The sequence below is a fragment of the Podarcis melisellensis genome, assembly GCF_964234715.1.
Source record: "Podarcis melisellensis genome assembly, chromosome: 1".
Classification (NCBI taxonomy): Eukaryota; Metazoa; Chordata; class Lepidosauria; order Squamata; family Lacertidae; genus Podarcis; species Podarcis melisellensis.
Window position 1 is genome coordinate 22,610,623 of NC_138528.1, and position 22,992 is coordinate 22,633,614.

The 22,992-nt window shown below is 41.8% G+C and overlaps 1 protein-coding gene across 1 annotated transcript in view; it reads left to right on the forward strand.

The window, feature by feature from the left end:
* The first annotated feature begins 4,066 nt into the window (after positions 1–4,066).
* Positions 4,067–22,992, forward strand: part of PPP4R3A (protein phosphatase 4 regulatory subunit 3A) — a 39,003-nt gene continuing 20,077 nt past the window's right edge. The window contains exons 1-7 of the mRNA XM_081910489.1: positions 4,067–5,006; positions 9,897–9,952; positions 11,930–12,028; positions 13,336–13,953; positions 18,668–18,745; positions 18,828–18,944; positions 19,553–19,669. Coding sequence (XP_081766615.1) covers positions 4,865–5,006; positions 9,897–9,952; positions 11,930–12,028; positions 13,336–13,953; positions 18,668–18,745; positions 18,828–18,944; positions 19,553–19,669 — 1,227 coding nt within the window. The 5' untranslated portion in view covers positions 4,067–4,864. The remainder of the gene's footprint in view (positions 5,007–9,896; positions 9,953–11,929; positions 12,029–13,335; positions 13,954–18,667; positions 18,746–18,827; positions 18,945–19,552; positions 19,670–22,992) is intronic.

Below are 22,992 nucleotides of genomic sequence, written 5' to 3' on the forward strand. Positions count from 1 at the left end.
ACTGAAACCTTTATTCAAACGGAACGGAAAACTGCTACTCAGCTAATTGCTGAAAAAGCCTTATAATGCAGATAAATAAAACCATGACCCCACTATGATGTTGTAATCAAATGCTGTTTGTTTGATTAATTAATTAAATGGTGTTTCCGTGCGCTCTGGTACTCGTCACAGTGTCCCATTGTGCCAGAATAGGTTTAGTCCACATGACCTGGAAAACTGTCTGCAGACAAACGCTGGCTCCCTCGGCCTGAAGCGAGATAAACGTCATACCCCATAGTTGCCTTTGATTGGACTTAACGGTCCAGGGGTCCTTTACCTTTACCTTAAAAAACAACAACACCTGTAATCAAAATACTAAGCTTTAATAAAAAGCATACCAGCTGTTCAGCATATAGAACAGCTTTCCACAATCTGATGCCCTTCAGATGTTTTTCACAACAAGTTTAAAAACCGATGGGAATTGTAGTCTAAAAATCTGATAGAAAGATGACCTAGGACAAGCATTTGGAACCTGTGACACTTTAGTCCAGATATAGTTCAACTCAAACTCCATCATTGCCAGTGGTTAGGGATGTTGTAAGCTGTGGTCCAGCAACATCCGGAGGACCACACATTCCCCATCCCTGATCTAAAAGATCCTTGCTATTACAGTTGTACCTCGGCTCCCAAACACCTTGGAAGTTGAACATTTCAGCTGACTGACCACTATGTAGGGTTCAGAGGATATGCTAAACAGAAGCTGCTATAATAATAATAATAATAATAATAATAATAATAATAATAATAATAATTTATACCCTGCCCATCCAGCTGGGTTTCACCAGCTGGGCAGCTCCCAACAGATTAAAAACAGAATAAAACATTAAATATTAAAAACTACACTAAATAGGGATGCCTTGAGATGTCTTCTAAAAGTCAGGTAGTTGTTTATTTCCTTGAAATTTGATGGGAGGGCATTCCACAGGGTGAGTGCCACCACCAAGAAGGCCCTCTGCCTGGTTCCCTGTAACCTCACATCTCGCAGTGAGGGAACCACCAGAAGGCCTTCAGAACTGGACCTCAGTGTCTGAGCAGAACGATGGGGGTGGAGATGCTCCTTCAGGTATACTGGGTAGAGGCTGTTTAGCTAATCTAAAGTGGAGGTGGAAGCTTCTGATCTCAGGTGCTGGAAGAACAAGAGTGCACAAGCCCAGGAATAGTAATAATAATAATAATAATAATAATAATAATAATAATAATAATAATAATAATAATTTATTTGTACCCCGCCCATCTGGCTGGGTTTCCCCAGCCACTCTGGGCGGCTTTCATAGAAACCAAAAATACACTAAAATATCACACATTAAAAACTTCCCTGAACAGGGCTGCCTTAAGATGTCTTCTGAATGTCAGGTAGCTGTTTATCGCTTTGACATCTGCTGGAAGGGCGTTCCACAGGGTGGGCGCCACTACCGAGAAGGCCCTCTGCCTGGTTCCCTGTAGCTTTGCTTCTCGCAATGAGGGAACCACTAGAAGACCCTCGGCGGTGGACCTCAGCGTCCGGGCAGAACGATGGGGGTGGAGACGCTCCTTCAGGTATACTGGGCCGAGGCCGTTTAGGGCTTTAAAGGTCAACACCAGCACTTTGAATTATGCTCGGAAACGTACTGGGAGCCGTACAGTAGGAAGAGGACAGGATTTTTCTTGTAACACTAAACAATGGTTTAGCATTGATTCCAGACATAGCCTGGGTTTCATACTAGATTCAGAAAGCAGTAAGTCACTACCAGAAAAATTGAGGAGGTGCCACCCCGCATCTCAACAATATCATCCACTTCAAATAGGATGGGGGACTGTGTGTTGACATACCTGCATTTCAGGGGTTTGGACTAGATGACCCACAGGGCCCCTTCCAACTCTGATTCTATGATTTTGCAGCCTCTGTCATCTTCAGAAGCAGTATGCCTCTGAATGTTTTGCTTGTGCTCTTCTCATAGGTATATGGTTGGCCACTGTGAGAACAGGATGTTGGTCTTGGTGAGCTTTGGGTGTGAACCAGCAAGGCACTTCCTATGTTCTTATCTTACTCAAGAGTTATCTGTGGTAGTGTCAAGAAACGTTTTCTGGACCCATTCATAATGATCTCTGAATATTCAATCACAAAAGTTGGTACAACTCAATGGTGCGACAAAAATATTCTTTCTGGCTTTTGTTGCAGTTGTGCTGAGTTACTCAAGCAAGCAGTGGGTGACCAAAGGCATCATGGCAATAAACTAAGTGGAGTTCTTCAAACTGTTTATTTGGAATAGTCAGCAATACCGTGTCTCTTCTGGAGCCTGTGGTTGGATGAATCTCCACCATTGCACTTATACTTATGTAGTAATAGTAATAATAACACCCCCAACCAGGAATTGCCAGCCTCTTATCAGCTAAATAGGATGCTCCCCAGAAACTAATCCCACATCCCTGACCAGTAGACAAAGTGGTTGGGCCAGTTGAGAGCTGAACAGCATCTGGAGAGCACCAAATTGGCTACATTTTGTGTTTAAGGCTAGCCTTTTTGACTTCTGAACAGCAAAACTATGAAGAACTTGTTAGCGTTGTATACAGGATGTGCTACTTTTGCAGAGGTTTCTCTGAGCGCCACTGACTTTTGTTTTGAATATGTAATCGTAAGCAGGGGGGAGACAACTATTATGATTTTTATTACATTCATATTCCACATTCCTCCAAGGACCTCAAGGCTCTCCCCGCCCCCACCACCTCATTTTTAACCTCTAAACCCTGTGAGGTGTGTTAGGCTGCTAGACAGGAGGTCACCCAGTGAGCTTCACAGCCTCCCAGGTCCGAGCCCAGCACTGCGCACTTACCTGCAAGTCAGCACACCTGTTTATTCCACTTGTGCGCTAAATATTGGGAGCGCCCGAGGTAATCCTTTTAACCTCTTGAGTCTGGCACTTTTGATTTATCCCGGGATATCAGCTAGCGTGCCCTGGGGCTGTGTGCAGTGGAGTGAAATCGAACACCAGCTGTTGAACTCGCCGAGGCGGCCGCGCAAGTTCCAGGCGCAGTTCCAGCGGGATGCCGAGAGCGCATCTGTACGGAGATGCGCGCACGCCTGCCACAGGCTCTCTTGGGGGGGGGGGGAGTTATCGCTGGAACTGGCAATGGATCCCCAGAACACGTGCAGGTGGCAGAGAGACCCAGCTGTGCTTTCCCCCTCGCCTACACAGGTCTTCTTTGGCACGACAAACTCCTTGTTATACCATGAATGTCACCAGAGCTGCCAACTCGCTGGGGCCCTGGGTGCCCGAGCACCCACAAAAATCCCCATGAAGGGACCAGGCACCCCACAAATTTCGGTGCACGCTACATGGCGCTCACGGCCCCGGGCTAAGTTCGCCCTCCTGAATGTCACGTGTGAATCAGGCCCCTTCACGGAACTCGCTTCTCTACAGGCTGCTTCAGACGCGGCTTTTCCTATGTGTTGTTTTTCCCTCCGGGAGAGTTTCCTGCGCTTCTCCTCGGAGGAAGGGGAGTGCAAAGTGCAGAGAAGCGCGCCTTCAGGTTGAGCCACCATCCCGAGCGGAGCCTCTGCCAGGCTGCTGGCCCTTTAAATGTTCGCGGCCGGCCCGTGCTGCCTTTCGCTCGGAGACCCCGCGCGCGCAGCGAAGAGGTGAAACCAAGATGGCGGCCGCGCCGTGACTGAGCCTTGAGACAGAAGGACACGAACGGCCAGCGCCTCAGCCACCCAGCCCGCCCACGGAAGGGCCCCGCGCCTCGGCCCGCTGCGTGGGAAGGAGCAAGAGGAGCGCCGCGGGCGACGAGGCTCGAGCCCGGGACTCGGCACCAGCGGCGGGAGCGGGAGCAGGAAGAACATGGCGGCGGAGGAGTCGGGCTGGGAGTTGAGTCGCCGCTGCTCGTGAGGGGAGCTGATGGGGGAGACCGGGCCGTGAGGCCGCCTGCGCGCCCCCGGCCCGCCTGGCCCCGCTTCCTCTCCCCGCCCACGCCCAGAGAGGCAGGCAGCGAGGCAGCAGCAGTAGCAGCACCGTCCCCCTCGCCGCCGCCGGCTTAGGCCGCGGCCTCCTCTGCGAAGAAGGGGCGGCTCCGTCTCGGTCCCCTAGTCTGGCCGAAAGAAGGGGCCTCGGGCCTGGGAGCTCCGCGCACAATAGAGCCGGGCAGAGGACGAACCGGTCCGCTCTGCCCGTTGTTTCCCCCCCGCTTCGCCTTCCGCTCCCCCCTAAATACGTCTCCTCGATCTGCCCTTACGGGTTTCCCTTCCCGCCGCTCCCGTGACACTTTTCGGTTTGTTTTTTTTATTTTGGGGGGGGACCTGTCGGTTGCGACTAGCTGATCCCCCCGCTTACCTTTCCTGTCACCACTGATCCACCCGCTTTCTTTCTCCTCCCCGCTGCTCTGTCACTTACGCCTCCGATCTGCGCCCCGCTCCTCCACTTCTTCATGCCAGCCTGCCTTATTGGCACACCCGGTTAATTTCTTTTTAGTCACCTGTGTTATTGGGGACCCTTTTCACACCCTTCTTTTAAGACCCTCCTCGTCCTTCTGTTTCCCCCTCTCAACTCTGCCATTGTTACTTCCTGTTATCTCGCATCCTGCAAGGCAGTGCTGCTGCTTCACTGAAGAAGTTCTGTGTCCCCCTAAGACTTGCTTCCCTTCCCTCCTTTCCTCCCCCCCCCCACTTTTGCTTTGGCCCCCTTTTGGGGGTGATGCAGCTACTCTAGCAGTTGCCACAAAGAGGACTGTTGTGGGACACCGTCTGAGACTTTTCATTCTCTTTCCTGCTCCCCTTCACTGAGGGGGGCAAAGCCCCCCCCCATCAGCTCAGTCAACTATTGTAGTCCCCTGTGGTGTGACAAGAGGCAGGATGACTGATACCCGGAGAAGGGTGAAGGTTTATACACTGAATGAAGATAGACAGTGGGACGACCGAGGCACTGGACATGTGTCCTCTGGCTATGTGGAAAGGCTGAAGGGCATGTCCCTGCTAGTCAGGGCAGAGAGCGATGGTAAGTTTGGCTGAATGTGTGAACATGTGCACACCAAAAGTATTAATCCCTGTGTTCATCTTAGTAAGGTGGGAGGTGGTAATCATATCTTGGAATTGAATTTCAAGTGTTGGGTGATGTGTATGAGAGTCTGAAACCAGGTAAGTATTAATCAACATATGTTGGCTATCATGACAGATTATTCCCAACAATGTGCTGTTGTTAAGTACAATTGTTGCAATATTCTGCTGTAGAATATTTGGAACAATAGACTTTGGCCACTGTGCCTAGATAAAAATTAAGTACTGATTGGCGTATTTTGCTCCTAAAATCTTAGGATGGAAGATAATTACAAAAATTGCATTAATTTTAATGAATGTATATGCTGTCCTATAATCCTTGTTATCTCAGCAAGTGTGTGGAAAGATACTGGCTTCTAATTCCTGCTTTCCATAAGAACCCATTATCTCCTTACATTCTAGAGAGAATCCATAGTTCATGTTTGTCAAACCCATGAACTATAGATTGTCAAAATTATAAGTTGAAAAACACACTTACTTTTTTTAACATGATTGCTGTGGTGAGATTCTTTGTGAAAGCATATGAATAATTTCTTTATGATAAATTAAGCTTCAGGATCTGCCTTGTGTATCTGCTCAAAGTAAATAAAATGTTTTTTCCTTCAGGTTTTAGGCCAACAAAAGAAGTACAAATCAGTTGGGGAACACTTAATAGCAATTTGGAAGTTGAGTGAATCCAGTGTGTGCTGCAGTATATACAAGCGGTCTTAAATTCTATTTCATCTTTAACCACATTTTTTCCCTTCCTATTTTTGTTTTGTTTTTAGCTTGATAGTGGCCCTTTTAGGTTGGTGCCGAAAAACATCATCTTTGTCTTTTGAAACTAAGTAAAAATGAAAGTAGACTAGCTGGGGGGAAACCCCTAACAAATAAATGGAACCGATTTTCAAGAGAGCAGTGAGACTTGCTGATAAGTTTGTGCATAATATTTCAGTCTTGCAGCATTATCCTTTCCATATTTACTGTTAATTCAACCCCATTGATAGTGCTGGATTCAACTTACCTGGTTAGTTCAAGGACTCCCACTAGTGCAGTGGGACTGCACACACACACACCCCGCCAAGCCCCCCCCAAAAAAAAACCTGCTCTGGGGCAAGTGCTTGTACTTACGGAACAATTGTACTAGCACAATGTTGAATTCTACCCGTAGACTCATACTATTAGTTACATTAAGTTTGCGTGTTAACTCAGGGAATCTTTGTGACTGATTAGAACTTAATATTCTTAGTTGATTTATCAAAAGTGTGCCTCAAATTATCTTAGTCTGGAAGTCCATTTTCCAAACTTTAGAAATGAAGTAAAATGCAATTATTTTATTTCTTAATATTACTTTTAAACTTTTCAGACTTTAAAATACACGTAGGTCCCGCTTACCAAACACAATGCATTCTGTGAAATCATTGATTAGGCATGATTAGGCAAGCATTCACATAACTAGTCTATAATTTCCTATGGAAATTCTAATGTGGGATTTGTTTGCTCCCCACCCCCACCCCAATGGTTTCTTCCTGAAATGGCTGTAGCCAATCAGCAATCAGATAAGTGAATCTGTGGAGTGTATAGCAAGGTTGGGGGTAATTATTTTCATGGGGACATGAATTTTCAGATAGTGAGCATGCAGATAGTAGGGGCAGTGTGTAAAATAATGTCAATGAAATGTAAACATTTATATGGATATTGTGGAAGTTTTACTGATTGTACACAAGTCATGCTTCGTGATCTGCAAGCTGAACCTAGTCCAGTTGCATCTCAGATGATGAGCTGTTTTGTTGTCCTAGACAAGCAGCAGAAACAGGAAACTTACCATGCCACTAGCAGGCAGCAATATACGGCTGATGGGCTGAGTTTGGTGGGGTATGTCACAATTTTTGCCCCTACACAGCATTCTGGAATAGGCACCTTGGAGATTAAGTAGAGAGCTTTCTCACTCCCAATCTATTGCTTTGTAATTATTTCTAGAATTTCTTGTTCAGCTTTGCTTTATATTTTCTGTTGCCATATTAATATTTTTATGTCTCTTGCTGTGCACCACACTTATTCTTTGAATAAGAAAGTTATAGACATAGGACCTGGTAGAAAGTGATAGAAAGGACCTAGTATCTGCATCTCTAGGGAGTAAAAAGCAGTAAGTATACCATAGTGTTGTAGTCTCTCCAAATTGAAGACAGGCAAATTGGTGACAAAGGCAACGGGATGGTTCTGGTACTTGGGATACGAATCGTGTGGTATTAACAAAGCTCCCCACTCACCCACCCATATACCAGGTATATACACTGCATCACAGGATCTACTTCCATTAGGAGTATTTGGGGGAAAACCATGCAAATGGCCTAAGCCACATGGCTGAAATAGTCAAGCAGATTTCAGCAGCATGGAATTTCACCATGCTCTACCCCAGTGCTAGCGAAGTGATGAGAGCCAAGATAAGGCAATGTGGAGAAGGGGTAAGTGGAGTATAGTACTAGCCATACTAGATCAGGCCAATAGCATATATATTTGTATATATGCTTTGACATTGACTTGAATGATATATTGTCAAGGGAGTTTAAAATGTACACCCCAGATAAGGCTTTCTTCTAAGCAAAAATGGCCAACATATGTGGGCAACTTGATTCTCTGGGAAGCCAGAAATATCTCATTTCTCCTCTGCAGCATGATAAAACTGGAATGGCTGCATGATAAAACTGGAATGAAAGGAAAGCCTATTTTTTATTGCATTTTTCCTTCCTTTATTATTATTATATATTTATTTATACCCCACATTGACAAGGACTCACTTACTGTGACACTTTTCCCACTTACTATATAGTCATTTTCCTGTGCAAATCTGTGCATGTCTACACAGAAGTTTACTGAGTTCATTGGGGCTTACTCCCATGTAAGTGGGTATAGGATTGTAACCTGTGAATATTGCAAATATCTCTCTAATCTCTTAAACTACTGTACAGTATATGAGGTAGATTTAGGGGCAGTTATACACGGTTGGGCAAATAACATATATCCTGTCTGTTTTCCAACCCACCCTGTTTCTTATGTTAAAAGAAGAGGACAAACATGTTTTTAACATTAGTCCATATTATTCCCTGGTGAAATCTTTCCATGCCCTTAAATCAATTTTATTGAACACCTGTTATCTCAGTGAACTAAGGCAACAACCACAACTAAGCACAATATATTTGGTAATAGTGTTAATCATTTAACCATTAACTTAGTAACTGAAAAGCAGACTCCTACTAACTGAAATTTGTGGAAGAGATGAGTTTAAAAGGTAACTTTCAGGTACCTGTTCCATTTGTTCAGTCAGTTAACTCTAGGAGAATATTCTCTGCACTCTCCTGGGATGATAAACAAGAGACTTGGTCTATGCAGGGAACAAAAACTAGGCACTGTATCTTTCTTTAAAAAGAAAGAAAGACTATTTCAGGCATTTAAGAAGTGTTGAATCATCAGCTGCTTTTACATTTTAATGGTACTGCTTCTCTGCCCCCGCCCCCGGCAGTAATAACTCAGTATTTGAACTGTAAACTTTTTCTACCCTTCAGATGTGTCCTCTGAAGTAGGTTTCCTTTGGCTTCAGCCATACACTACTTCTTCCTAGTTGCTGAATGCTTGAATTCGTTACTTTTAACCCATTGCCATGACTAGTTATAGATCTGTACTTACAGGTAATACAGAACCTTAATGCAACAGTTTGTTTCTCCTACTGCTATTGATGTGGTTCATATATAATACAAAGCCAAACTATGGCTTTTTGCAATGCATGAACATGCAGGTTTCTGATGAATAAATCACAACTGCTTTGCTCTTCCCCTGGTCCTGGTGCCACTGCTGCACTGCTATGAGCAAAGCCATGGTTTGACATGTAAACCAAAACTTGGTTACAGCTTCTGGTTTCTCTGGAGTGAGAGAAATCCTAAGCCTGTGTGCTGATGATACACTAACCCAAACTATGACTTAGCTCACATAAGTGCAGATGCAAAGTGTTTGTACTAAGCCATGGATTGGCTTCACATTGCATGCAAACTGATTTGGATTTTTGGATTTCTGTGTTTGCATTGTCTAACTAGACCAGAACAAATCTAAATCAGTGTCTTCAGCTGGGCTGGGGGAGGGCCGAATCTGTATTTCATCACAAAAATTCTGGAAGCTTGATAATGGCACCTAGAAATTTGAAATTGTTCACCCTATAGAAAATAGAAATACTTACCAGCCCTAAAGTCCAGTACAAAAGTGGAGTGTAATATATGCAGGACCTTTTAGGAAGGTTGCAATAGCTAGCCTTGCTTTATTTCTGTGGCTAGTTGGCTACCACTCTTTCATAGTATAGCAACCTTTCTATTACCCATCTTGAAAGGTTTTACAGAAGACATGATTTGTATGGTTTATGCCTGTTTCCTTTCCAGAATGTTTTAATACCTTGAAACCTTCTTTGAGGGAGAGGAAGTGTGTTTTGATATTAACCTAGGAAAGTTTGCTTTGCACAGTTGAGTCTTAGAAAAATCAATATAACACTAACTAACCGCTTTTAATTAAAATTATATATTACAGGATTTCATTGCTTGATAATCATTAGAACGGCCTTCACCAACTGGTGTCCTTCTCATTTTTTGGGATGTGTGCATTGATAGGAGTTGTAGTTCACAAGATCTGCAGGACACCAGGATGGCAAAGGTTGCTTTAGAGAACTGTTTGCAGAATCAGTAACCATTTCTTCACAGGAATAGTTGTGTATAACTGGTGAATGATTATCTTCAGTTTGCTTTGTATAGATCATATAAATGCTGCTTTATTTCTAGGGGAGGAAATAAAACACTTTCCCCCTTCTTTTTAGGTTCTCTTCTTCTGGAGTCCAAAATCAATCCTAATACTGCTTACCAGAAGCAACAGGTAACAATTTAGTCAGCTATCTTTCCCAGCGTAGGAAATGTTTGGTGGAAATATGACAGTTGGGTCTGCCAATTTCAAGGTGCTTTCAGGCTGTGGTGGCTTGGGTTATGAACTGCTGCTGTGACCCAGAAGTTATCTGTTGATGCTTCACTAGCAACAATGTAATAGTAACATGGTAATTGTTTGTGTCTCCAGCTTAATCTAACAGTTCAGTTACCATAGAACCTTTTGATGTATGGCAGTTTTCCAGAATTCCTTATATCATTCCTCTGTACAATAGTCTTGTGAGTTAGGTACTCTTGAGTGTAATGAATATAGTGAAGTCTAGTGAACTTCACATTAAACTTAACAGATCAGCTAACACAATAAAAAAGCTGCACCCAAAAAGTTGTCAGGAGATTTTTGGACTGATTGACAAACCAAATAGTAACCAATTGCTTGGATAAATTGTGATTCAGCAATGGGTTCTTAGGGAACACCTATTGCAGGACCATCCATACCAAATTACTAGTAGATCACCAATGTAACACTGTCTTTTAAGTAGCATCCAAGGAACTGTATGCTTCTCAGTCAGATTACCCAAGTAAGGCTGCAGTCAGAATAATGTATACTCAGAAGTAAGTCCCATAGAAATCAGTGGGGCTTGTTGCCAGGCTAGTAGGATTTCAATTGCAGTCTCAGCTAGTAGACAATGTAAGGCTGTCCTGTAAATATAAAGATTTTGTGGATTTTCAAGAAATGTGCAGCGAAGGGCCTTGTGAAAAGTTCATTAAGAACATAGCAGTGATCTTATGGGTTGGTGACTGATTAAAAAACAGGAAATATCATATGAATAAATGAATGCTGTAGGGAAAAAAGCAAATGGAGATAATAGGAAAAGAGTGGAAAATTAAACAACAAATAATGCCATTACCAAAGTTGATGTTGTGTATATTTGAAATGTGTGCATGCAGTTCAAAACCCTTGGGAAATTGTTAAAAGGATGCATAAAGGCTGCTAAAATTATCAGATGGATGAATTGTTTTATGAAGAGAGTCTAAAATACAATACAGATGGGAGTATGGTTATTGGTGATAAAAAGTGAATAAGAAATATTATTTATGAAAGCTGGCTTTTAATCAAAATGAGAATGTAGCAGATGTGACAACCATAATTTCATGCAAAGCATGACATAACACAATGTTGCCCTATAAAATTCATCTACTTGCCAAAATATACATGATGTTTTAGATCCAGCAGCCATAGTTTGCTCAGTGGCAAAACATCTCCAGCGTGCCGTTGCATGTGACTTTCTTTGCACTGGCTTGGTATCCATTGACAATCCAATATGGGAATTTTTAGTTTGTGTTTTTTGTTGTATTAAGAGTAATATGCAAGTGAAACACTTTGCTTTTTTATCTCAAACGTTATTGGATCAAATAATTCATCTATTATTTTATTATTTATTATTATTATATAGTAATGTATGCCCCACGGAGAGCCTCAAGGTCCATAAATAACAACACCCTAGTGGTCCCAGGCCCTAAAGAAGTTAGATTGGCTTCAACCAGAGCCAGGGCCTTTTCAACTCTGGCTCCGGCCTGGTGGAATGCTCTGCCTCATGAGACCAGGGCCCTGCAGGATCTGATTTCTTTCCGCAGGGCCTGTAAGACAGAGTTGTTCCGCCTGGCCTTTGGCTTGGAGCCAATTTGATTCCCTCCCTCTCTTTTTTTCTTTTCTTTTCCTTCTCCTCCTGCAATGAGGCTACATTTTAATATTTTAATGTTCCATTATTTTAATGTTGTATTTTATTTTTGTTTTAAAGTTGTAATCATTCATCTTGTTTTTATTATTGCTTGTAAGCCGCTCTGAGCCCGGCCTTGGCTGGGGAGGGCAGGATATAAATAAATAAAAATTATTATTTATTATTATTATCTTTAGAATATGTTCTGTAGTGTTAAATATAGCTTAACTAAACACAACTCTTAACTTTTAAAGGACACGCTGATTGTGTGGTCTGAAGCAGAGAACTATGATCTGGCACTTAGCTTTCAAGAAAAAGCTGGATGTGATGAAATATGGGAAAAAATATGTCAGGTAAGTTTTCTCTCTCAAATATTTAAATATTTGTTCCTTATGCAATATTAAGTGAATATTTCCTTCAGAAGCATCCAGATTATTTAAAACCTGAAATGTGTGTAGTGCATATTCAGACTTCCATTCAAACTAACAAATGGGCTAACTAAACAAGAGGGCCAAATACCTACAACTCCTGATTGTCAGCAACTATGAAAACGAAAATATTTCACTGCTGTAGAACACTGGGAAATCAAAAATTACTGTAAACCTTGCCACTAGGAAGGTAGTAAGATAGCAATAGCAAAAGTAGAATTAAATTGGTGCCTTTGCACTTAACAGATGGGTTTTTCATCAAGTGGATAATACCATTAATAGAAGAGGAGATTTTTGCCTGTTCCCCTTTCCCTCTGCAGCCCCCAAAAGTAATCTCCAGAGAGTTGGGGGACCCTCCAAAACAGCATGGAAGGTGCTCTGAAAGGCTGTGTGGAAAAAGGGGAAAACTGAAAACTATCATTTCCATTAGCAGAGACATCTGCTGATCAAAAGTCCTTTTGCAAGCACAAGAGCATTTCATTGTTTTTATTTGTTAAATTTCTCTCCTACCCTTCCTCCCAAAGGAGCTTGAGTTGAATTCTATCCATACAGTTAATTTGTAGAATTTGGAGTAGCAAGAGTATTTGTACATAAGTATGGAGGGCAGGATTGGCAAGATGGCCCAGTTTAATTCGTAACAATAGCCCTGACCAGAGTGTGGATAACTAGGTGGCAGTTGCCCAGGGCGGTACTGTTTGCATTTTATTTTAATGTGCTGCCCTTCATCAAGAGAGATTCTTGGGTGGTTTATAAAAATTGATGCTAATACATTCAAATAGAAAAACCAAATAATAGTAGGCAAGCATTAGCTAGGTAGGAACAGTCTTCTAAAATATTCAGGCTAATTCTATAGTGTTGGTTAGAGGCTGAACTTAGTATTGTGAAGCAAAAAAGCTCACTTTAGTTTTTAGTCTAAGATAACAATATCTGAAGACAAACCTGGTGCTGCTTGCATTGTAATGCTTAGCTGCCATGGTATGGACTTTTCCGAAACTAGAACTTTCACCCACCTGGTTGGTTCTTGTATATTTTTTTCCAATACCTGATATTCAAGGTTTAATATTTGGTTTTACCCATTTCCACTGGATTGGGTACAGTTCCCTTTTCTCTGCGATATTGTTTAAGATAAATTTATGGTAATAGTGCTTGGATTGTCTGCATCTCTATATAGCTGTAGGCATCTGGCTGTGAAAGCTGAAGAGGTCCCCTTTGGTTTTCTCTCACTTTAATAGGTTCAAGGGAAAGACCCTTCAGTGGACATTACTCAGGATCTGGTGGATGAATCTGAAGAGGAACGCTTTGATGATATGTCATCCCCAGGTCTAGAGTTGCCATCTTGTGAATTAAGTCGACTAGAGGAAATTGCAGAACTTGTGGCATCTTCACTACCTTCTCCATTGCGGCGAGAAAAACTTGCTCTAGCGCTGGAAAATGAGGGCTACATTAAAAAGCTCTTAGAAATTTTTCATGTGTGTGAGGACTTGGAAAACATTGAAGGACTACACCATTTGTATGAAATTATTAAGGGAATCTTCCTTTTGAATAGAACTGCACTTTTTGAAGTAATGTTTTCTGAAGAATGTATAATGGATGTAATTGGATGCCTAGAATATGATCCTTCTTTATCACAGTCACGGAAACACAGGGAATTTCTGACAAAAACTGCAAAATTTAAAGAAGTTATTCCAATATCTGATCCAGAATTGAAACAAAAAATACATCAGACGTACAGAGTACAGTATATTCAAGATATGGTTCTACCTACTCCTTCGGTGTTTGAGGAAAACATGTTATCAACTCTTCATTCATTCATCTTTTTTAATAAAGTAGAAATAGTTGGTATGTTACAGGTAAGTCAGGGATTATTTTCTTTAATCTTGGATGTTGTGCAGATTGAATGTTGTTTCTATCTAGATTTCCTTGTTTGGAGCCTGCTGGCAAACCTGGGGCATTTCCTGTAACTGGAAGATGCAGTCTGGGATACTGGGTCTTACAGTTTGGCTCCTGTTAATTGGTTTAATTAAAAACTCAAACACTGGATTTTTAATGAATTTTGAGTAACTTCTAAACTCTTGAACATAGTGATGTAAAATTTTGCCGGTAATTTATCAAATTGCACCTCTGCATTCCCTGTGAATATCATGCAAATACTTAGCACTAAAAGGCCAGTGGAAGGAAACAGAAACTAGCACAAACCTGCTATGACCTAGTTGTCTGAAAAGTGACAGAATCCATCCTCTTAGAAGGGGCTCCCATCCCTGCAAATTTGATTCAGTTCTGTTTGAATATATTAAGATACAAATGCATTGTGATTTTTCCCAATGGGTAATACAGTAAAGTAAATTTTTGTTTACAAAATAAAGGAACCCTAAAAAGTAGGAATGAAACAAAACATTGCATGCCCACAAACCAAAATGAATCCAAACATTTTTTGTTTTTTGCAGAGCCTTGGTGTTTGTTAATTATATGGTTTCAGGGGATGTTGAGAACTGCAGAGGCCCAAGAAGCTGAAGGGAAACAATTTCTGTTTTAAAATGAATTGTAACTTTTAATAGCTACCGTTTCATAGCGCCAAAACTGCTGTAGTATGTAGTGAAAGTCAGGTGTTCTTGATATGCCAGGAAAACCCAAATTACACATCAGAAATTACATCATACTGTACTGCTTTGTTGGTCAGTGCTAAGCTAGTCAGTTACTGATCTGTTGTGGGGGTTGAGGTTGGGGGGGGAAGCATTGTGTATGCTTTGAATACTTTAGGTTTTGAGTTTTTTGGGTTTGCAAAGGGCACTGTAATTGGGGGACGGGGAGAGTACACCTAATGGGTAAAATGAATGGATGCCACATGTGAATATTTAGGAATTAAAAGCTGTAACCCATGAACATTAGAGTCTTTTAATACTGGATTACAAGGCACTACCATATGGTAAATTTGCTCTTGTGTGAAAACTCGGTGATTCTGTGGTTCTGTTGCTTTTTTATTATTAGCTTGGGTAAAGTTGGAGATAATGAGCTAATCATATTTACTGAAATTAGCAAATATTTCAAAGAATAGGAGGAATATTTCAGGTAATAAAATGCAGTTTAAGGCCTGATGTAAAGTTTTGTGCATTAGAAAGAAGAAGAGTTAAAATGCTACGGCTATAGTGCATAACAAACTAAAATCTTTAAAGAGTTGCTAATATAACTTTAAATATCAGTATGTGATACTGTGGTGCAAAGGGGCCAGATTTGGACAATTTTGACTATATTAACAGGAACATTAATGCTTATGCATTGTACAACTCGTGAGTCAGTAAGACTGCATTTGAAATAGTACAAATTTTGTGTGCTCATTTCAAGCGGAAGTATGCAAAGGTAAGTATAGAAGGCAGCTTTTATTGTGAAAACATTAAGATGCTAAGTATAGCTGTCCTACAGAAGTAGAGATGTTTGGAAGAAATGTTTTAACTTTTGCGAACAGAAAAAGAAGAGTAGAAGCGAGCACCGTTCGTAGGATGCTCCTGCTTTAGGTAGTGGAAGACGTGATTACTGCTGGTTGCTTTTTCACCCTGCAGCCTCCCTGAAAACTGTTCCAGAGCGTTGAGGACCCTTCAGAAGAGCATAGGTGGTGACATGGGCCTGGAAAGGGAATTGCCTCCTACTTTCTTAAATAGAGAATCTCCATTCACTCTCAGTCATGGGAGCCTACACAGAAGGGAAACTCTGAATCCAACCCAATTAACTGATAATCATATTTTTTATCATAACTACATGGTGCACATGAAACACTCCTAATCCTATACTATTTGGGAGCTGGCTTTTGATGATCTGAGTTAAGCTTCTGAGTAGTAATAAATTTTAAGTATGCTTTTCATAGGTACATTTTTAAAATATTGATATACATCTAGCCTTGGGAATGGGCTAGAGGTATATGAAGCCTTATTTATTTATTTATTTAACTAACTAACTAACTGCCCTATACCCCTAGATCGCAGGGCAGTTCACAACATAAATTGCTACCTGTTCATGGCAGGGGAGTGGGGAAGTTCTTTGCTTGGAAAAAGTGAATGTTGTAAACACCTTTTCATCAATTGATCATCGAATGTTAAATCCAAGATGTATGGGTGGTATTCAGCTAAGTTTTACTTGGTAGACCTGTTGAAATCAACTTATGTTCATTAATTTAACACCACCCTTTGTTAACCAAAAATAAATAGTTAAAAATCATGAGGATAAACTGGGAATCACTTACGGTACAATTGCTGTGTCTGTTAATACAGAGCTTGCAACCTAGACTTTGTTTCAAACACACATAATGTGCATTTACATAGAGTGCAGTGGGTGATTGTTAACATTTATCAGTGGTGAGATATGTACTTAACAAACTACTATAGTTGAACCTTGTCACTTTTAAAGTTTTGTCCTAGTGGACAGGATAGCTAGCAGTGCTTGATTGTTAGGTCTTATGGCTATTTCACCTACTTTTTGTTGTTGTTGTTGCTGCTGCTGTTATTGTTATTATATTTACAGTGGTGCCTCGCAAGACGAAATTAATTCGTTCCGCAAGTTCTTTCGTCTTGCGAGTTTTTCGTCTTGCGAAGCACGGTTTCCCATAGGAATGCATTGAAAATCAATCAATGCGTTCCTATGGAAACCGCCTTCAGACCAGGTCCGGGGACAGTCTGTCCCCCGACCTCTTCTGAAGGCTGGGGGGGGCGGACAAGGGCTTTTCTTCCCACCCCCAGCATTTTAAAAAAACCCCGGGACAGCAGAGGACTTCTCCGCTGTCCCGAGGTTTTTTAAAATGCTGGCGGGCGGCAGCGCTGCCGCCCGCCAGCATTTTAAGATCGCCCCGGACAGCCTCCACTGTCCCGGGGTTTTTTAAAATGCTGGCGGGTGGCAGCGAAGGCTTCGCTGCCGCCCGCCAGCATTCTAAAAAACCCCGGGACATTCTCCGCTGTCCCGGGGCGATTTAAAAGCCCCCGGGAAGGCAGGCAAGGGGGACAAAGACTTTTGCCCCCCGCCAGCCTTCAGAAGAGGTCCTGGACCTCTTCCGAAGGCGGGCGGCGGGCAAAAGTCTTTGTCCCCCCTGCCTGCCTTCCCGGGGCAATTTAAAAGCCTCCGGACGGCTTTTGAAGGCAGGCGGGGGGGAGCAAAGACTTTTGCCCCCCGCCCGCCTTCAGAAGAGGTCCAGGACCTCTTCTGAAGGCGGGCGGGGGGCAAAAGTCTTTGCTCCCCCCCCCACCTGCCTTCAAAAGCCATCCGGGATAGCGGGAAGCGCTTCCCTGCTATCCCGGACTGCTTTTAAAATGCTGGCGGTGGGGAAGAAAGCCTTTCGACCCCCGCCGGCCTTCCTGGACCTCTTCTGAAGGCCGGAGGGGGGGGGAAAGGCTTTGCTCCCCACCGGCAGCATTTAAAAGAGGTCCCCGGAGATTTCCCTATGGGCTTTTTTCTTGCGAAGCAAGCCCATAGGGAAATTCGTTTTGCGAAGCGCCTCCAGAACGGAAAAACCCTTTCGTCTAGCGGGTTTTTCGTCTTGCGAGGCGTTCGTCTTGCGGGGCACCACTGTAATTTGTACCCTGCTCATCCGGCTGGGCTGCCCCAGGCACACATACAAAAACACAATAAAACATTAAACATTAATAGTAACAATCTTATCCAGTATAAAAAGTCACAATAACTTTAAAATAAACAACCTATATCAAATAAAGCAATATTCAATAAGCCATTAGAATCTAATAGTAGACAGTTTATTAATATCTAGCAACTATTTCTATGTAAAAAAAGCACACTTGTTCCATGAAGTATGACTTTTAGTGTCCAGGTAACGTGGATGGGCTAACTAATACATACAAAGGCTTTCTAATCTGGTTACTTGGGGGATGCAGAAGAATTTTTTATATTGTCATCACATTCATTTCCTACAAGAGATTGGTGCAATAATGCCTTATTAACATGTACCTGAAACTGCTTAGAACGTGTGTTTATCAGAAGAGCAAAATTCTACTTATGTCTACTGTGCCTACCTTGCCCTTTGTGTATTGGCTCTTAAGTTGTACCTGTCCTGATTTAAACACAACATGTTAACAAAGATGCGAGGGGAAGAAGTGTGATACCACTTCCTATTACATAGGTTTATGTGCGAGTGGTGTACAATTTGTTAGCAGGCTTGTGTAAAGAATATGAAATGATTAAGTGTATGGAGTCATTTTGGGGGGGCTTTGACTTTGACTTAGGCTGTGTAAGCTCACTTGCAAAGGCTAGGAAAAATGTGGTATTAGATGGGAAATATTCTGTCATTTTCTGTAGACAATGTGAATATTTGATTTCCACCATCAAGACGATTCTTTTTTACATTTTGCACAAGGAATTGGGTGAATGAAACATTTGCATCTGAAGTCAGTTGGGAGTTTGCCCTTAAATCAAGTTTTGCTTTATATTATTGTTAAAGACAACGTGTACCAGTGAGGCGTAGCTTTGTCCCTTCAAATGATCTGATTTGTAACTGGTGTGTTTGGTTGGGGAATATATTGTAGACCTTTAGTGTCAAATTGTATTTCTAAACATAACATTGATATATTATAGGAAGATGAAAAGTTTTTGACAGACCTGTTTGCACAACTTACAGATGAAGCTACAGATGAGGAGAAAAGACAAGAATTGGTAAGTGTTTTGAAATGAGCTTAGTGAGGCAATTGCTGCATTCTGTTTCTTGGTGAATAAAGTATTGTTTTCTGTGTTTCAGGTAAACTTTCTTAAAGAGTTTTGTGCATTTTCTCAAACATTACAACCTCAAAACAGAGATGCTTTTTTCAAAACATTGTCTAATATGGGCATTCTTCCAGCACTAGAAGTCATCCTAGTAAGTTTGCAAAGTTTACTTCTAAACTTGTATGTTCTTCATTGGGGCATTTTTGAGGAAGAATTCCATGTAGCCCTGTGTCAATCATTCCATCAGGGCAAGCATTTTGCATTGCCAGAAGGAGCAATCCCCCCCTTCTGCGTGTGGTGGTTCTCCTGACACATCTGAGCTGTTTTGTTTTTGGCTGGGGGCAGGGAGGTCCACTGCACAAGCGCAAATCCTTGTATGGGCTTTCCACTGATGGGACTCATTAGCTGAATTCTTCCCATAGTCTGGCAATTAACTTTTTATGTACCATTTTGGGATACTACATTATCTAGAAAAACCATGTAGTTTTATATATATCCTGTCCTGTCATCCTCCAGGTAGGGGAATGGAAGAGGGCAGCACCAAAACATAGGGAAAGAATCAAAAACCATCCTGGGCGGTTTAATCAGATACACAAAACGTGCAAGAGGTTTTGGTTTCAACCTTCCTTGGGGGCAAAGAACATTATAAAATAGACTTCTTTAGTAAGGCATTTTGTCTCAAAAGTGAGCTAATTAAAACAATGAAAAGTTTTAGACTACCTTTCTACTATAGTTACATAACTTGTTTTTTAAATGCAGGGTATGGATGATGCACAAGTGCGAAGTGCAGCTACTGATATATTCTCATATTTGGTTGAATATAACCCGTCTATGGTACGAGAATTTGTCATGCAGGAAGCTCAACAGAATGATGATGTAAGTAGGTGGCTCTTACCATTTTCAAAATTACATTTCCATTAGTAAAGCATGACAGTGAAGTATTTCAACAACTGAAGCTTGGATAGATGCTTCAGTATTCTTTTACTGATGTGTAATTGTGTTAACCCAGGCAGTTTTCTCACAGATATGTTACTGGCTTCTGCAAACCACAGTTTGCACATTAGGAGCCGGTCTTGGAAGTTTGTAGTCTCTTCCTTTTGCCTCTTGAGCCTAAATATCCCTCTTGCTTGCCATGTCAGCTTTTACCATGGTTCAGAGTTACCTCTGCATTGGCACTAATTACCATATATACTCGAGTATAAGCCAACTTTTTCAGCACATTTTTTATGTGGCTTATACTCGAGTGAGGGTCCTTTCGGGCGGCTGCTTCCTCTTCCGCCTTTGCCACTGTTTGTGGCGGAGGAACGAACACCCCGAAAGCAGCCCTTTAGGGCTGCTTGTTCTTCCTCCACCACTGCCACCACCACCAGGTTTGTGGTGTGGTAAACTGGCTTATACTTGAGTCAATAAGTTTTACCAGTTTTTTGTGGTAAATATGGTAATAATGATACTAAGCAAATTTCCTCTAAACCTTTATTTGCAAGTCCTGTCTTATAACCCAAGGTTTATTTGGAAATGCTAGTTGCCATTAACCATGGTTAGCATTGATACAGATATTAAATTGTCTTGTAAACATTTCTGCTCCCCCCCCCCCAAGAGAAGCTGGCAGAGGAGGAACCGCGCACCCTTGTTCTGGGAGCCTGCTTCTGGGAGCTTCTTGTGGAGAACATGTGACAGCATTGTTAAAGCTACTGCACTGGCTGCCAAGGTTCAAAGTTCTTGTACTAATTTACAAAGTCCTGAACAAATTAGTTCCAGTGTATCCCAGGAATCTCTTGAACCCCTTATAGCCCAGCCCAATTGCTGAGATCATCTGCAGGCATGTCGTTGGTTGTTCCCCAAGTTGGTGAGGCACATTTGACAACGATGAGAAACTGAGTCCTTAGTGTCTTCAGCCCAGTCCTTTGAATACCATTAGAGATTTGACAGGCACTTTCTGTGCCAACTTTTAAATGCCTGGTGAAAACTATTCTGCCAATAATACAGTGGTACCTTGGTTTTCGAGTGTCTCGGAAGCCAAACCCTTCAGAACCTGAACGCTGAAAACCTGCAAGTAATTGCTTCTATTTTCAAACATGCCTCGGAAGTCAAACCATTTCCGCTGCATTTTTTTTCTTTTTTCTCCATTGACTTTGCCGACCGCCCTTTGTGCTTTGGTTGTCAAACGTTTTGGAAGTCGAACGGTCTTCCGGAACGGATTATGTTTGACAGCCGAGGTACTGCTGTACATCCTTCCACAAGGGTTAATTGATATGTTTTTAACATTTTAATGGTTTTATTGTATGGTTTTTATGTTTTATTGTTGTAAACTGCTCTGATATATATTCTATGACATAGTGATATATGAATATTTTTATAAATGACTAAAAAGCAGTAAAACCTCATTCTTTGTACAAGTGCAGAGGGCTGCTTGAAGAAGAGAGGAGCATCCTCTGTTTCTGTGCTTGGTGCTCTACTGCATGCACTGTGTAGAAATAGGAGGAGGAACAGAGTTCCACGTTTCTCCTCTAGCTCCCACAGTCCACATACATATAATTTCTTGTTGTATGTGGTGACCATGCAAATGATGATATGCAGAGTCTGTTTTAAAATACGGTTAAAGCCAGCAAGGGAAAGGAGATTCACTTCAGAGAACTGAGAGTGGGGGAAAGTAAACCAGAGTTTTGTCCCTACTGGGCCAACGTCTGAGGACTGATTCACACTTTCCACTGATAGCCTTTATTTGGGTACAGAAACCACTGTAGAGAAATCACTCTTAAGTGCGTCCCTAGGTAAAACTTGTGTGGAGAAACCCCCCCCCCCCCTGAAAATGATAGCATGAAGCAGCTCCAGGTCTGTGAATATAACTATGCACAAGTCATATACATGGTTATTTTTGATAACAGTATTTCTTTGGATGATATAGTTTTGTTTTTCCATTAATATATTAAATTTTTGAATATGTTTAATAGAAGTTTTTATGTTGAATTGTTTTGCTTTTTTTAAAAAAAAAACCATTCAATAAAATCTCTAAAGTGATGTCAGCTGAATTGAGAGATTGATATATAGTATGTTAGATCCCAGAACATATTTTTAAAACAGCAGTAGCAATTGAGTGTTTCTATAAATAGGATGCAATTTTCTTATAGTATGTAGTAAAGAGCATTTAGTAGCTAGTGATTATGCCATACCACCTCAAAAGGCTGTAGCATAGTGTATGTCCAAGGATCTTCCCATAACATTCAATGATACTGCATACTATACAACCAAGGCAAAGGTTTAGGACCAAATATATAGTTACATGAAAGCAATCATTTTTATATAAGCCAACTTTTAGCAGTAGATCCCACTCTGTTGGGTTAGATGTAAAGGTGTTTTGTGTGGGTGGAAACTTGCATTTGCTCACACAAGGTGGTCCCCAGAATTCCACCAGGTTCCCCCTCCTGTTGCAGCTTCCCCAACTCATCCCTTGCTGACCCAGAAGGTCCCATGACCTTTTGCACACCAGTTTTTAAGGGCCACTGCGGGACTGTTCCTGGGAGGAAAGGTGGCAGTAAAGCTCCATAGTGCTTCTCTAGACCCAGCCCTTTTCTGTGTTAAAACTTGCAATAAAACTTGCAGCTAATACTTTAGCTTTTAAAAAGAGACCAAAATATGAAGGGGGAAAAATCAGTCTCTCCCACTTACTTGGTTTTCTGTATGTTTAATAGAGCTTCTGAACATGATTTTGGTTCTGCAGTTGTTCAGTGACTGTGGACCATCTTTAGTGGCACTGAGTGGTTTGATTTTCTCCATGTGCATGTCCCTCTTGCCTCCCTCACAGAGCAAGTGCTGGAGAGAAATTATTGCAGCTGTTGCTGGGAACCTTGTCCTCTCTATTCTTTGAATGGGAGAAGGCGAGGAAACTTCATGCCAGGCCAGTGATGCTCCTATTAAGAACATCCTCCTATTTTGTGCTCAGCTACAGGATGATGTAGAATATCTCTGCCTTTTTCTGGGTTGGATTCTTGGAGAAAATGCAGAGAAACTTGATGCAGTACAGCCTCACTTGCTTCATGAGTAGGCAGCATTCTGTCAGTTCCCTACTCCTCACATGGTAGTGATGCATCTATTGGAATTTGGAAAGTACATTTATATGTTAGAGTACTTGGCTAGCATCTGCATAGCTGCTTCAGGTAGGCCCAAGGATGTGTATCTATCCTGTGGGGTTGCAGACGATC